Source organism: Mirounga leonina, unplaced genomic scaffold, assembly GCF_011800145.1.
Source record: "Mirounga leonina isolate KUSES-001 unplaced genomic scaffold, KU_Mleo_1.0 Mir_91, whole genome shotgun sequence".
Classification (NCBI taxonomy): domain Eukaryota; kingdom Metazoa; phylum Chordata; class Mammalia; order Carnivora; family Phocidae; genus Mirounga; species Mirounga leonina.
The window spans coordinates 26,215,691-26,233,018 of record NW_023270839.1 but is presented as its reverse complement, the minus strand read 5'-3'; the positions used below and the strand labels follow the sequence as shown (position 1 = coordinate 26,233,018).

At 35.1% G+C, this 17,328-nt stretch overlaps 1 protein-coding gene across 6 annotated transcripts in view; it reads left to right on the top strand.

Annotated features, from left to right (window-relative positions):
* Positions 1–15,307, top strand: part of GABPB1 (GA binding protein transcription factor subunit beta 1) — a 63,786-nt gene extending 48,479 nt beyond the window's left edge. For 2 of the 6 annotated variants that reach the window (XM_034994669.1, XM_034994667.1), the window contains exons 7-9: positions 4,122–4,307; positions 7,148–7,263; positions 13,818–15,307. In XM_034994669.1, the coding sequence (XP_034850560.1) occupies positions 4,122–4,307; positions 7,148–7,263; positions 13,818–13,970 (455 nt within the window). In that variant the 3' untranslated portion in view covers positions 13,971–15,307. Of the gene's footprint in view, positions 1–4,121; positions 4,308–7,147; positions 8,562–13,817 lie in introns of those variants that run through there. The other 4 variants (XM_034994668.1, XM_034994666.1, XM_034994671.1 and 1 more) reach the window with 3 other exon arrangements.
* Positions 15,308–17,328: the final 2,021 nt, after the last annotated feature.

Below are 17,328 nucleotides of genomic sequence, written 5' to 3'. Positions count from 1 at the left end.
CCCTGAAAGGGAGTTCACTTAGGACTCTTAATGCAATCAACCAGGGAAGAGATAGTGGTGGCATGGATTAGGATTTGGCAAAAAGACAAGAAGTGAAAAGATTTGAGAATTATTTGGGATGTAGAATTGGAAGTTATAATTGATTAGTTGTAGGCCTTACATCTGCAGCATAGTTTGGCCCTTTAAAGTAAACTCTTTCATAAAACACTATTTTATGGCTCTAGCCTGAAGTCCTATATTGATTTTGTTTTGCTTAGCCTTATTCTTTTTTGTGGCCCAGCTATATAATCTCTTGATTAAATAGACATCTGTGACCACCCTTCTTTTTATCTTTAGGGCAACTTCTGTTTGTTGATATGATGTTTTTCTAGAGGAGTAATGCATCTGGTAGTTGTTTCCCTCCTTTCTCCTAATAGTGAAATTTGATTCAGGTCCTCTCTGCACATTGTTTTTCTGCTGTTCCTAAAATAGATCAGTAAAAGTGAATTGGCATTAAGGGATAAATTACTGGGCTTCATAAGATTGTTTTGGTTTTGCTTTTTTGTTTTTAATTTCAGGTTCAATTGTAGGCCCAATACCTTTGACATGTTTTCAGTGAACACAGTTTCTCACATTGAAACATTTATATGTAGAATTTTCAATCCTCAGATCATCTTAAAGACAGTTTTTTTCCTCTGTCTTATTTGAATTCTATGGCATTATAATTAAGTCTTGTTGAACAAGAGATCTCCGATATTTTCAATGATGCTGTAGGCTATCTAGGCTCTCTTTATATATTACAATCTAACTTTTGATTTAGATCAATGAATATTACACTTATTTATTTTTTTTATCCAGGGGTTTTACATTTAGAGGGGTGTGTGTGTGTATTTTAAATAACACTCTTTTTAAAGTTTTTAGGTTTTCTTTTTTATTCTTACATGTTTCAACATTTCACTGTTGGATTGTTCTTAGGGTTTCTGGGGGACACTTTGTCTTCTTACATAATTGGTTTCCTTATAATTTTTTCTCAAATTCCTTAGTATAGCACAACTTAAAAAGAAAACTTTTTAGATGAAAGGGAGGAACTCTATTATTTTAATGATAGTCATTGGGAATAGTACAAAGATGAAAGTTCTTGAGTTGTGCCTTGATTGTGTGTGATCTCAGAAATTTCTTACATATGATTATGCTTTAAAGTATTTACTACTTGTAGTTAGCATTCAACCAGACTGAACATTTCTTTTTCATATGGATATTTTTAAGAAAAATCAAAGCAATAGCTAATGGATTTGAAAACCTTAGTAGTTGTTCTATTGAATATATTACTATTTTATGCCCTACATTTCATTTTATAATTATCTTCCTGAAATTTTCTTAAGTGCTTGGTGATAAAGCCTAATTATAGTTTAAGAGAAACAAAAATGAGAGAACTCAAAACATGAAGGTGTTTTGTATTTTCAGTATTCTCTTCTGCAGTTTGTACTGTGACCTTGATTATTACCAAATAACAGAATCACAGGGTTGCAGCCAGGGCTGTTGCGATACCATGAGTACATCTTTGAAAACTAGGGTCCCCATCTTGTCTTTTCTTTAAAAGGAGCTCATAGATACCCGTGGTGTTCTGTTGGGAGTTGGTAGCAACTTAGCACGTTTCAGAGCACCTGTGCATCTGAATGGTAGGTAACAGGACTCAGGAGAGAATGGTTTTATTTAATTGCACTTTTTGTAAAGTGTTACCTCAGATAATCCATGAAAAAAACCCATATTATTTAGAAACAGTTTTCATGTGATTTCTTTTTTCAGAATTAATATTGAATTGTTCTTTATTTTGTATAATTATTTTTCAGAATTATATATTAAATGTTATATTAAAACATTTTTTTAGATTGACAGTTTTCAAGCCCATAGAAAAATTGGAGGATAAACTTTATACCTTTCACCTGTACTTACCACCTGTTAAAATCTTGCCACACCTACACACACACACATACACACCCACACACACACTTTTATTATGCCCAATTATCTGCAAGTGGGCTGCAGATATCATGACATCTCACCCTTAAATACTTCAGCATATATCTCCCAAGAACAAGGACAGCGTGTTACATATTCATAGCTCCATTGTATTTCCTAAAAACATCAACATTAACTTAGTAACAGTATCTGACATGTATGTGGTCCACATTCAAGTTTCCCCAGTTATCTCCAGAATATCCTTTAGAAAGTGTTTTTCATCCAGGATCCAAGGTTCACACATTGTATCTGGTTGTGTCTCTTTCATCTCCCCCAGCCTAGGGCAGCCCCTGCCACTTCCCTTGTTCTTTTTGACATTGAAATCTTTGTAGAGTCTGTGCCCATTGTGTGCATGATCATTTCGTTCTGGATTCATTTGCTTAATAATAATTAGATGCAGGCCAAACCCTTCCAGGAAGAATACAAGTGCTATTGTGTAATGTCCTGTTGCATCACATCAGGAAGCACATGTAAGGCCACCCCTATCATGAACGCTTGGTGAGAGTGGTCACTGCCAGGTCTTTATAGACACCTTTCCCCTTACTAATCTCGAGAATATATGGATATCTTGTTTCTTGAAACATTTCAGTGGTTTTAACATCCATTGGTGACCCTTGTTTGAATCGATGATTACATTGGAGGTTACGATGATAATTTTTATTTTGTTAATTAGATGTCATTCTTCTATCAGGATCTTTAAAGAGGGCATGTATTGAATGGAGTACTGCGTGTTATATGCAAACAATGAATCACGGAACACTACATCAAAAACTAATGATGTACGGTGATTAACATAACATAATAAAATAAAATTAAAAAAAAAAGATCTTTCCTCTTTCCCCCTTTCTCTCCTTTTTCATGAAGTATTACTATGGACAAATGGATTTTTAAAGATTCATTGTGTTATAATCCATTATTGTCATTATTCCTTTTTTTAATTAAGTTCAATTAGCCAACATATAGTACATCATTAGTTTTTGATGTAGTGTTCAGTGATTCATTAGGTGCATATAACACCCAGTGCTCATCACATCACGTGCCCTCTTTAATACCCGTCATTATTCCTTTTGATGCTTCTTTGTTGAAGTGTATGTAATACGCATACAGAAAAGTGCACAGATCATAAGTGTATAATATAATGAATTATCTCAATGTGATTACTCCTGTATAATCACTGCTTAGTTCATAAATGGGAAGAACACAGTGTATATTTTGTATCTGACTTATATCACTGAGCATGATTTTTGTCAGATTTATCCATGTTTTATATTTAGTCATTTTAATTGCTGTGTAGTATTCCAGTGTATGAATCTGCCACAGTCTGTTTATCCATCCTCCTTTTGATGGCCATCTGGTTGGTTTCAAGTCTTTTACTATCAGGAGTAAAACTGCTATGAATGTTCCTATACATACGTCTTTTGGGAGCAGTGGTTGGGCATAGGATTGCCTGTGGGAAAGGATTTTGGCAGCATTAAATTGTGATTTCTTTACCTAGGCAAAGCCAGGGGTGCTGTTTTCAGCTGCCAAAATCCTCTCTGGGCCTCTCACAAAATATTAAGAACACAGTTTTGGATTTTATTTATATAAATGTTAATATATTGTATTATTCATTATCATACAGTACTCGATCTATGTGCCACTTGCTATCACGGCAACCCTTGCTCATACAATCCAAAAAGGGAATACTGTTTATTCTGCTTACTTAAAAAAAATACAAATCTTCTTGTTTCATCGAATATGGAAATGCATATGAACTCATGTAAATATAAATGGAGTATAACCACATACAAAATTCTCTTTTGGATTATAGAATTTTATTAAGCAGGTGTAACCTTTGTTATATCTATTACCTTAGGAGATTTTATAAATTCTATACCTCAGATAACTAAATGAAGAGATACATGTGCATAGTTAGCACTCACTTAATTGTAAATTTTGGGACTTGTAGTCGATGGTTTACATAGATATGTACAGCACCACTGCAGAGTGAATTTAATAAAAACCATGTAAAAGCTTTTCTGTGTCACAAAAAAAGGGAAAACAAAAGTAGCAAAGCAAAAATAAACTTCTAGTCATACTTTTATGTATGTTCACTGATTTTTACATATATATATTTTTTCCAGTAGTGGCTACAGAGGAAGTAGTTACTGCAGAATCTGTGGATGGTGCCATTCAGCAAGTAGTTAGTTCAGGGGGTCAGCAAGTCATCACAATAGTCACAGATGGAATTCAGCTTGGAAATTTGCACTCCATTCCGACCAGTGGAATAGGTCAGCCCATCATCGTGACCATGCCAGATGGACAACAAGGTTGGTAGTAGGCAATGTGCGTAAAGTTGGAATTTATTCTCAATGCTTGGGAAATTGTGATGTTTCTCAAGCATTTATTTTTGCCTTAAATTATATTTTTGTAACCTTTTACAACAGATTTGATTGGCTAATTTGATTTGCTTGGATTAGTATTGAAATTAACTTGCTTTTTCTGAGTATATACTAGGTGGAAAGAAGAATTGGCTCACAAGTATTCTGGTTGGAAAATGAGCTTAAGTAAACAATTCAGAATCTGCTTTAGATAATAATTCCTTATGCCATTTATTGCTATTCAGATATCATACAGTCTTTTAAAAATACCATGTAAGAAAAGGCTCCTTACAAAGAAGATGGACTTAGGACTTGTAGTAGGAATGTGGTAGCCACTTTTAGCAGCTTTGTTGGTCATTTTCCCATTTTTTCCCTCTTGGAAACCACTGAGAGTAGTAAGATAGATTAAACAAAAGGCTGAGAAAACCATAGAATTCCACATTTTAAGTGCTGCCAAAACCATCTAAGACTGTTAGAGTCAGGGCAAGAGAACCTTCATGAAAACTCACAGTGGTGCATCAGGAAAAGAAAAGAGATTGATTGAGCTAAAAAATTCTCAATAAATACACACTCAACAAGACAGGGCCCAGTCTGCGTAGGAGGTGCTGTAAGCAGGGCTGAGGTAGAATAGGGCATGAATGCTGGGGGAAGCAGAAAGAGAAGGTGCAGAAAATTCCTTTCCGAGCAAGCATTGCCATGTACCCAGTCCCCCCACCCCACCAAAAAAATGTGTGTGCACATGCATAACCTTTTAGAAATTGATTAGGATTGCAGAGATTGTGTCCCTTCATGGCTAGTGAAAGAATTGGGGAAGTGAAGGGCTAGAGCTAGAGGTTTGGTTTAGAGTGACAGAGGAGGTATGGCACTATAGAGCGACTGGGGCTCAGGGAAAAAGTTTGTCTCTATAGCAGAAGAGGAACCGCTTGACTTGTGAAACCTGGGAAGCCATTCTCTTCTATTCTGCAGAAATCTCTGATGGCTAGTCCAAGATTTGAATCAGGCCCAGATGTTTTCACAAAGCTTCAAAGAACTAATTCTAATTATATAGAAATAAGAAAACTTCCACAGTTTGTATCAAGCAGATATAATGTTTCTAATACCTGACCATTATACAGACAGACTAATCTCATCCCAGGAACAAATGGAAAGAAATGTCACGTTTTTGGTTGAGAAGATTCACTACCATAAAGCTCTCCATTCTTCCTGAGCTAATTTATAAATGTAATGTAATATGGGAAAAAAAGAAAAAAAAAAAAAAGATTTAGTTTGCTAGGGCTGCCACAACAAAATACCACAGACTGAACGACTCAACAGAAATTTGTCTTCTCACAGTACTGGAGGTTTGAAGTCCAAGATCAAGGTGTTGGCAAATTTGGTTTCTTCTGAGGCCTTTCTCCTTGGCTTGCAGATGGCTGCCCTCTCACTGTGTCCTCATTGGTTGTCCCTCAGTCTGTTTGTGTTGTCTGTGTCTTAATCTCTGCTTCTTCAAAGAACACCAGTCATATTGGATTAGGGCCCACCCACATGACCTCGTTTTACCTTATTTACCTTTTTTAAAGGCCTGATCTCCAAGTAGGGTCACATTGTGAGGTACTGGGGGTTAGCACTGAAGCATTTGAATTTTGAGGAGGACACAATTCCTCCCATAACAGAGACCAACAGGTTTTTTCCTGGAACTAGTCAAACAGATTGTGAAGTTTATATTATTGGGGGGACAGGGAAGAAGAATAAGGAAAATTGGGAAAGAAGAGCAATGAGAGGAGCTTACTAAATATTAAGATAAACTTTTAAAGCCTTCACAATTCAAAAGTGTATAACTGACATGTGAATATATACAGACTATGCAGACAGTCCAGTGAAGCACATATAAGGTTCTCAGTTCTTGGGTTAATTTATAAGTGTGATGTAATGTGAGTTAAAAGAAAGAAAACACGTTAATTCTCAATATCACTAATGTTTTAAATTACAGTGTACTAAAAATTTTACTTTTTTCATTTCTGCTTACATTTATAAATGATGGAGTTTTTAATATTTTGATAAAAAACTTTAACGGCTTTACCACAATTGTAATTTTTCCCCATTGATTATTAAAATTGCTATGCACAGTTCCAGCTTGCACAGTCATTTGTATGGTCCCACACTGCTTGCTAAGCAAAGCAAGGACAGCCTCTCTCTCTCTGTACATATGTCTACATCTGTATAAAGAACTACTAAAAATTAGGGACAAAGCCCAACAACCCAAAAGGAAAACAAGCAAAGTTTATACACAGACAGTATTCATAATGGTGTGTCCACACAGTGGAATATTATGCAGCTAAATAAAAGCAAGCGCTATATGTACTGATGAAAGATACCCTAGGTACCTGGAGTGAAGAAAGCAGAGGCAGAACAGTGTCTCTATTGTATGTGTGTTGCCTTTTGTATGAGACAGAAAAGTGAGAATGTATGTTCATGTTGGTTTTTATATAAATTAACACAAGAACAATAATAAGAAACCAATAAAAGTGATTCTCTATTATGCTTATTGTTTTGATTTTCAGCCATATAATGAATATGTTATCTGTAAAAATTTTTTAAAAATAGGTACTTTAAACAGTAAATAGTATTCATTAAAAATGTACCCTGAAGACAAATATGGATATCCTCATAAAAAGAAAATTAATGCTTTTAAATTATTGTTTTGGGACATCTTTATTTTAGATGAGTTGCTCAACAATGTCACGACTAGTTTTATTTCTACTAAAACCTATCTGAAAATGAAGTAACGTATACATTTTTTTTAATTTTAGTATTAACAGTACCAGCAACTGACATTGCTGAAGAAACTGTTATAAGCGAAGAACCACCAGCCAAGAGACAATGTATCGAAATAATTGAAAACCGGGTGGAATCTGCAGAAATAGAAGTAAGGAGTCTTTTACCCGGTGTGTTTTGCTGCAGTCATCCAAAATAAATTCAGTTTGCTTGTCTATAATTTTTTTTTTTTTGGTCTTTTATATTTATTACTGACAGTGCTGTTTTGATACAGAATGAAAGTACATAGTATTATTTTGTCTAATTATTTGCTTATACGTATAGCAAACCCTCAATAAATACGTATTGAATGAATGAATGAATGAGTGAAGAATTTGTTTATAACAAAGTCTGTCATCGTGGTAACATTGTAACGAATTTGGTTCTTGCACTCCATCCTTTATTTTCTGTTAAATTTACATGCATCATTCTCACAAGTCACTAAAGGAAATGTCACTGTATATTGATAAAAAACATTCTTTTCTTTTGAAAGTGAAATGTAAATGCCTATTTGGTCTGGAGGATCCTTTTAAAAAAGGTTGATATTTGTTGACTAGGTTATTTTTTAAAAAGCCATAAATAACTGCTTATTTCACTATTAAGTTCTTTAATAAGGAATTTAAATTTAGACTAGTTGTTGATAGGATTCAGCTTTTTCCCCACCTCCCAAACTCATTTGGAAGTGTAACCAAACCATAGTGCCTCACGGGTTTTTTTCTCACATGACTGTAAACAAAACTGTGTTCCCTGAATTTGGTATTAACTCATATAAAGTGAAAAAAAAATTATTCCTGAATAACTTTGGAAAATGAATTGCAGTGTAAAGGACACTGGACTTGAAATTAAATGAGCTGGATTTGAATTCCACCTCTTACCCCTATTAGCTTTGAGGCAAGTTACCTTACCTTTCTGAATTTCAGTACTATTTTCTCTTAAATTGGAGTTTTGGATAACAATATCTGCATTTTGGAGATTTCTATCAGAATTTAAAAAGTCAGCATACTCATTATACAGATATTCATAATATCTGATATATGTAACCAGTAAATGTTGCTGAATATCTTAAATAGTAATAATGTTGGTGAACATCTAGGAATTCTTAAGTATCTTGTTTCATAGAAAAGAGGATTTTTTTTAAAGTCACTAAAAAGTAACATAAAACTCTGACTGAGGACAACTAGAATATATCTTTGCTCCAGTTCATTTAAGTGTAATGCTGGTACATCTTTAAGCCACAATCACAAAGAATATATTATTGAGTTAACAAGAATCTGATTCATGGCTTAACCAGAATGTTTGGTAAAAGTATGACTTTAATTATTGAGGGTAAGGTGTTTTGTTCCTTCAAAATTTAAAATGATATTTAGCACACAGAAGTTCTTTACAAGCTAGCAATTTATTCCATTGAACAGTATCAATATACTTATTATTTAGTAATCTTTTAAATATTTTTTTTTTATGTCAGATGATCTTTTCTGGCACCTAAGGTGAAAAAAATTTGTCCTGTACTTTGCTTTAACTATTTTTTTTTGCTTTAACTATTTAATAAAACATTTTTAAATTACTTGAATTTTTATTAAACATAAACTTACTAAATTCAAATTATATATTTAAAACAATGAATGTGCAGCCTGCACCTTTATTTACCTAATAACCCGTAAGAGTTGCTGTTTTCCTTAAAGGTCAGCCTGATTCCCCTCTTAGTCTTTCAGAGACCAGGAAGAATAATTACAGGTAACAGGAAAGTATGAATTGAGGTATATAAATTAACTAGAACCAAGGCTAGAACTTCAGGGAGATGGAGTTTTAGCTTGGTTTAAAGAAGTGTTTTGTTTGTTTTGTTTTGTTTTTAGTAATTAGAGCTTTCTGGTCATGGAACTCTCATTCTCCATCACCAGAAATGTTCAAGCCAGTGTTGCACGATCTCTCTGCAGCTCTTACAGAGAGACCTTGAAGCATACAGTGAGTCTAGATGGTAGAGGGGGGCTGGGAATATAGAATGAAGAGAGGCCTCCAGTGTTTTCATCAAGCCAGGTAATCATTTCCTTATAATACATAAAGTGGTGCTTTTGAACTCACTTCCTTAGATGACCAATGGAGTTGTCTTGGGGGCAGACTTTTATACTCTACGTGACAACTTAACCATTAACTAAAAAAATTTCTTGCAGGCAGTGATTCTCAACTGGGGCATTTTTGACCCCAGGGTACATCTGGCAATGTCTGGAGGCATTTTGTGTTGCACAACCAGGGGCGTGCCCCTGACCTATAGGGGATAGAGGCTGGATATGCTGCTAAACATCCTACAATGCACAGGACAGCCCCCAGAGTAAAGAATTATCTGGTCCAAAAATATCCATGTTGAAATTGAGGAACTCTGCTCTATGGGAATTAAAAAATCAACTCATTATACAGAATCTAACATGTTTGGATTTTCTCTGCATGTGTGTGTCCACAGCTACCAAAGTGACTGTTTATAAATCAAATGTTAAGAATTTATATTTACAGTTTCCCAACTAACATTGGAGAGGTTTATTGATACTCTCTACAAAATTGGTTTAAATTGTAGAAAATGTATTATAAATGCTGAAGCTTTTATATGTGCATTATAGCAATATAGGAGATGAAATAGATCTGTTTTTTGAAGGGGAGGTATGAATAAGACACCAAATTGCAATAATGTATATCCTATCACCTCCTTGCACTAAAGATATTTTTGGAAGCAGTGTGCTATATATGGAATCAGTGAATTCTTTTGTAATGTGGGAGGGAAGAAATACATAATTAGTGCATTAGGAATACCAGGTTTTTTCTGTTACTTAGTTGTGTGAATTCAGGAAATACCTTTACCTTTTCTTTGCTATGGAGGTTAGAGATGAGTATGTTTATTAGCACGTTTGTTTATTTTTAATGAAATATTTATGTCTTCTAACCAGTGATAGATTGAGATCCTTAGTGTTCTTTTAAAAATTGTTTCCTGTAACCTTACACAGTGTTTTATTTGATGCAGTTTTTTCAGTCTATTTTCCTTTTATTGATGTTCTTTTGATCTATCAAAGTTGAAAATTTTCTATATTCCTATCTCTTTTTTTAAAAGGTTTTTATTCATTTATTTGAGAGAGAGAGTGAGTGAGAGGAGAGAGAGCACTAGCTGGGGAAGAGTAGAGAGGGAAAGGGAGAAGCAGACTCCCCGCTGAGCAGGGAGCCCTACTCGGGGCTCGATCCCAGGACTGCAGGATCACTATCTGAGCCAAAGGCAGATGCTTAACCGACTGAGCCACTCAGGCGCCCCTCCTCTCTCTTTTTGAGAAGTTTTTCCTTTAGGGCTGGAGTAGGCAAAGGGCCAAATAGCAAATACTTTCAGCTTTGTGGACTGTCCAGTCTGTGCTTCACTACTCACTTTTGCCATTGTAGTGGGAAGGTAGCCATAGACACTTTGAAAATGAGTAGGCATGCCTTATTTCAGTAAAACTTTATAAAAACAGGATCATATCTGGTCCATGGCACTTGGAAAATTGATGTTTACACACAAGGAAACAGCTCACATGCCCTGCCCAGTTTCTCTCTCTCTCTTTTTAAAGATTTTATTTATTTATTTGACTGAGAGAAAGAGAGTACAAGTGGTGGGGGGAGGGGCAGAGGGAGAAAAAGACTCCTGTCTGAGCAGGGAGCCTGATGTAGGGCTCGATCCCAGGACCCTGGGATCATGACCTGAGCCGAAGGCAGACACTTAACCGACTGAGCCACCCAGATGCCCCAGTTTCTCTCTTTTTAAACAAATATTTAATGGTTAAGAATATGGGTATATTTTAAAATTTTCTGATTGTGTTATCTTGGTCAGGTTATTTAACCTTTTAAAGCTTTGTTTCCCCATAAATAACAGGGAGGAAATAACAGCACCTACATTATCAGATTGTTGTAAAGCTTAAATGAGAACCATGTAAAGGACTAGTACAATCATGGGCATATAATAAGTGCTCATTAAGTGTTAGTTGCTTTTATTATCTTCCAAAATTTATATACAAGTATGGTAAGAGATAAACCACTATAATGACTTTTTGCCTTATAATAGCTAAGGTAAAAATAAATTTGTATAGTAGAAAATTAAAAATGATAACATTGTTTCGAGAGAATTGCTGCCAACTGAAGCCGAATTCATGAATTTTGTTTGAAAATACAAAAGCAAACTCAAGTCTTCCCTTGCCCTGTTATTCCATTGCTTGGGTTTGGAATTGTGGTGTAAGATAAGTATCTTCTCAATTGCTACCTAATCGAGATTATCATCAGAATTTACTTTTTTGGAATTCTTCAATGTTAGACTGTTAAAGGAAAAATACTTTAGTATTACATATTATTAGGTGAAGGTATGTTTATTTACAAATGTCAAAGTCCTTTTTACTGTGCTTTTATTGCAAAAGGTCAAAGCTATATGATTGGTATTTCTATTTAAATGTAAATCTCAAATGTCAGTCTTTTGGACTATTCATGTGTGAAACAACCAAATTACTGTTTATGTTAAGGAAATGTCTTGCATATAATATATGTTCAGGAAACATTTAACAAATTTGTAAACAAAAGATCTCAGTAAAATATTTTCCACTTTTTAGAGATATTTATTTGCTTTGAAAAAGTGAGATAGCAAGAAGATTCACTCCTCAAAAACCTATATTCTTGAGAAGTAAAAAATGGAAACACTTAAAAGAAACTTTAATAATGTTAACTATGCTTTCAATCTTGAGGACTAAGTGTACTCAAAGAGTAGTGCTGATGACCTTTATCTTTCTGGTTTTACAGATACAGTCAAGAAATGCAGTGTAACATCAATCTTTTATTTGGCCTAGTAGGCAGAAGGGAGCTGTCTTTTTCATTTGTAGGAAGATATATTCTAATTGAAATAAAAATATGCAACAAGGAAAACAAACTGTATTTACTGTTAGATTACCTCACTCAGTTTGCTTTCATCTGCTGAGTAATTGTGAATCCCTTGCTGTTTCTAAATGTTAATGAATAGCTAGTACAAGGAGATACCTTTGAGTTAGAGAATGAGTTCCAGTATTTCCTACCAAATTCAAAACTTTCGTTATCAAAGGATCTTATTTCTTAACACATGTAAAATTTTAAAACACTTATGCATGGCCATGAGTGCTCCTGCCAGAGGTGGCGGTCAAGCTCCCGGAGAAGCAGCACCCCTCCCCCACCCTTTCCATTGGCCTGCTCAAAGTTCTCCAGAGTTCACTGCCAAGGTAGTGGTGTTGTTTACTTGAGGCTCGTCTCTTAGGTGTCTTCTGACTTGTTCCTACTCTGCCATCTTGCCTGGAGAAAGGGTAAGAAGGGGGTAAGAAAAGGATAGCAGGGTAAGGTGTGGCATTTCTTAAATGGGAGATGAAGGGTGCGTATGTTTCTTCTTGTACATTTTGTGTAAATGGAAGATTTGGAGACTACTTGTGTGATCAATCATTCCCACATTTGGTGGACTCGGGGAAAAACACATGTTGGATTTAGCTTCATTCCCAGTATGGGGAAGGGAATGGGATCAAAGGAAGGAAGGAAGAAGTATTACACTTGCTCCTCCTTGGAGACCATGTGAATAGTGAAGGGGAGGGAATCTTTTGGTGTTCACAATGGACAAGAGTCAAGGAAGTAGTGGAAGAGACCCTCATACTGTCCTCTTCGCCAGTAGGCTACTGATCCTCACCTTCAGTTGTGTCTTGTCCAGTGTGACCCTGGCGTTTCGTATGATCAGTCATGGTCCTACCCTGAGCCCCCATCCCACTAAGAGATCCTGGGCCTCTCAAATGAAGTTGAGCTTGGGCCTCTGCAGGTTGAGCTTTTGTCCATGTGCATACTAGAGACATGAGAAAGGAGTCTTTGAAATGTTTTCCCTTAGGCAACTGAATAGGGGCAGAGTGGGGAGGAGAAAGGGTATCATTTTCATTGGACTAGGTTTATGTTTAGCTCTCAATTTATTGAGGAATTTAATACATATATTTGCATAATTTAATGAATCACAGTAAAGAAATTAGTATTTTGTTGGTTTGTAAAATGGGATAATTTAGGAAACATTAATCTAGACCAACACTCTGTTTTACCGGTGAGGAATCTTGCTTGTTACCAGAGAGGAAGATAGTGTTAAAAGCAGTAATATTAGAATCTCGTAAACCCAACTGTGTTACCCTGGAAAAGCTACCTCATCTCTGAGCATCATTTTCCTCATCTGTAAAATGGGCATAATCGCTGTCTTAGAGGCTTGTTATTGGCAGTCACCTTATTTAGTCACACAGTGAGTGTTCAATAAGTATTAACTTTTATAATTTATTATACCTTTACATAAAAACATCACAGAGGTGTGAAGAGGTATATTTCTCTCTTAAAGCAGTCTTTGTCATACATATGAAAGTATAGGTCCACAATCTGGGTTCATTATGTTAATTTTATTTTTAATTAGGGAATGATTTCTTGAGGTCAGAAACTAATCTCTGTCAGAGCGTGGAGCACAAAATTTGGGGCTTTAATTATTAATGAATTGGTTGACAAGGCAAGACGTCTCAAATATCAACAGGTGGCTAGCTACATCTAGCTCCTACGGATTTTTCTGTTTGAAGGATGCATGCTTGTATGTGTTAATCGTGTATTCATGCAAACATTGAAAAAACCTTTTTTTTCAATTAGGAGAGAGAAGCTCTTCAGAAACAGCTGGATGAAGCAAATCGAGAAGCACAAAAATATCGACAGCAGCTTCTAAAGAAAGAACAGGAAGCAGAGGCCTACAGACAAAAATTAGAAGCTATGACTCGTCTTCAGACTAATAAAGAAGCTGTTTAATTAACTACGAACACATAGTTTGAATTTACTTTTGGTTAAGAAAGAACACAGTCTTGAACTGTACACCACAGGAAGCCAGGCAGAAGAGACTACGGATTGACGATCGGACTTAAGCCATGAGCTCTGAATCCTTGTAACATAAAACTCTACTTTAGAAGTTGTGAAATGTATTTAAAACTGAATTCTGTAAATAGTTTTTGTTTTTTTACAGTTCCAAATGAGTTATAAAGATTGTTGAAGAGATCCAAAAACACAATAAGCCACTGTTTTTGTGAATTCTTTTTGATTTTAGTATGAACCTTAATTTCTCAGAAACAGAACAGTTTTAAGGGTGATCGTTGTTGATTAGACCAAATGTTATGTAATAATTATGTGGTGGACTGATGCTGGAATTACTCCTGTAGGTATTAACTTCTATATGAAAAGAAGATTTCTCCCAGGAAATCTTTGTACAGCTTTAAGTTGTCTCAGATTCTCTGAAAACATTTTTTAGAAAGCAAATTTTTATATTTGTTCAATTTCAGCTATACCCAAGTAGATTTACATGTATATGAAGCAAATATTTTTTAAACTTCTGTTTGTACATATTCTGCATGTTTTATAATTTCAAAATGCATCACTTGCATAGGTATTTTTCCCACAAAGATGATGAAAGTGAACTAGGGGGGAAAAATCCTTTTATTCTGTAGGTCATTGAAAGTTAAGTAAGCTAGCAGCTGGTTTTATTGGAATGACAATGTTCTTAGAAGGAGCAGCTTACAAGATAACTTGAATTTGCAAACTGCAAAATCTATGCTTTTTTGAAAATTTCATAGTGGGGACGTGAAACTGTATTCTGTGCCTTCCATCATGATTTCCACATGAAAGCACTTTAAGGCACTGGATTTTAAGATAATGTTTTTGGAATACTCAGAGCATATGGGTTTCTGAAATATTTCATGGACTCATTTCTCCCCAGGAAATTATTCTTATGGAAAAAAAAATGCTTTTGTATGTAGAACAAGAACTTTTTGTACTACAGTGATGCTAGATATGTCTAACATAACTTTTACTTTTCCCTGTGAAAGCTGTATGTCTGTGCTGTGACTGGCTCTCATCACAATATCGTTGAATTCCACAATGTATGGACATTAAACTCTGACATACTCTTCATTCTTTTTTGTAAAACATAACTTCAAGCTCTTTTTTCTTGCTTTATTTTTTAATGTCTTATGCTTTATGAACATGTTTAACCCTAAGACCCTTCTAGATTACATATCTGTATAAAGAAGCAATTACCCTTAAAACTGTACTCTGGCCTACTTTTCTATTTTACAATTAAATATCTTTTCCACATACATTCAGTGTAGACTTATATTTTGACCACACATTAAAAATCCTGTTCTGTATGTTACAGCCATATCCCACCAGAATGAGAATATATATATTCTTCACACTGTGTCTTACAAATCCTTGAGATAATTTCTTGGGAAGTTGCTCGCTCTCTCACTGGTGTTATTATAGTTGATAAGGTATTAAAAGGATCTGTGAACTCTCAGCTTCATACTTGCTATTGGGAAACTTAGAAAGGTTTGAGAGCAGATTTAAGAACCCTAAAAAGAAGAGAAAAAGACCTTTTCAGTTTTCCACTAAATTTGACACATATTTTAAATTATCTGAACAGGTTTTACAAAAGCGAAGCCATATTTTCTGTAGCATGAAGCTACTTTTTCTGTGTCTTTTCTTTCTTTAGTGCATTTATGGGTTTGTTAGGCAGAGTGCCTTTGGCATATGCAGTGCTGGAGTGGAAAAGGACCAGTATGTTTACCCCAGAGTGCAAGCCACTGTAGACTTTGCTTCCAGACTGGATTGGCCCCAAAGAGCCCTGAGACAGTGTTGGAAATGAGCCCCTGAAAGCTGATTTAATACGCTCTTTGATTCCTAGTCTCCTCTTGTGCTGGAGACTTTATCTGGTACAAGAAGGAATTTTGATTTATAGTAGCATTTGAGGTAGATGGGAAAAAATAAATTGGTACTTGAAAGGAGTAAGTCTATGACAGTATGAGGTAAATACTCAGATGTCTTTGGGAGAAGTTCACTTTTTTCAGTGTTCTGTTGGACTTGTATAATTCCTCAGTCATCTACACCTGATCCAGTATGCTGCAAAATCAATAGTTGGACAAGAATTTATAAGAAATTTAAAATGGGTTTATTTTTTTCTTTCTCGCTTCTGTTTTCAGCTGGGCTGGAAAAGCTTTGCATTCTCATTCTTGATGGTGTTTTGAACAGAAGTTGAAAGGAAGTGACAGAATGAAATAGAAGTTTTCAGAAATCCATACTTAATGTATTTCCCCTACCTAATGATGGTTTTGTCGTTAAAGGTCATTTGGTTACCACATTGATGGTTAATTATTTCCACTGATATGTGAACAAACACCTTTTAGAGCAGCCTTACTCAACTCGGGTTCTGGGAGGGAATCAAGACCTAATGCCGTAAGTTTAGGGCCTAAAGAATTAATATCTTATAATGAATTTGCTTCTTTCCTGTGCGTCTAGTATACTTACATACTATCTAGACATGGGGCTCATTAGATGACTTGATTACCTAATGATTTGGTTCAGATTTAACTTCCCTGTGTATAGTCATTGGAACTCCAGGATTACAAATTCTAAACTGGATCTGTGATGCTCTCGGAAAGCCTCATCTGGCAAGTAGTATCTGCAGGGACTGTGCTTCTTAACTAATTTTAATTTATTGTTATTTATTTTATTTATATCCTAATTACTTCCCATAAGGGCTTGTGATGTCATTTGTTTTCGTTGGCTTTTAGGAATAATTTTCTTACGTCAATAATCTTTCACGATGTGAATGGCAGACTAGTACTCTATTCTTTTACTCTGAGACTAGAGTGCTCTCTTTCTTTATGGTGGTAGAGGGAGCTAGGGAGCTTTCCTCTGTGACATTCAAAAGAACAAAGTTAAATGGAGGAGGGAATAAATGTGAAATCTCATGCCATTTTTGTTTATGACAAAGAGATTTGTATATATTTTTATCCAAAACATATCGCTAATGAAAACCTATGCAGTATATTTTTCTTCAACATGATTATTTAATGATGTTAATTATTGATAATTAGAAGAAACCCTTGCCTTTCTTTGTTATAACAGGAATTGATGAGTTGATAGACCTATTCATGGGTGCTTTGTGCTGATATGACTGATTTTTTTCTCTTTTACTCTATACATAGCTTCTTCCTGATAAAATCTATAAAATTGTCTTTGCACTTTAATACCTGGAAGACCTTGAGAACTGACTCAAAATATATCAAGAAGAAAAACTTTTTCAGATAGAATCACAAAACAATTGGAGGAACCCTTG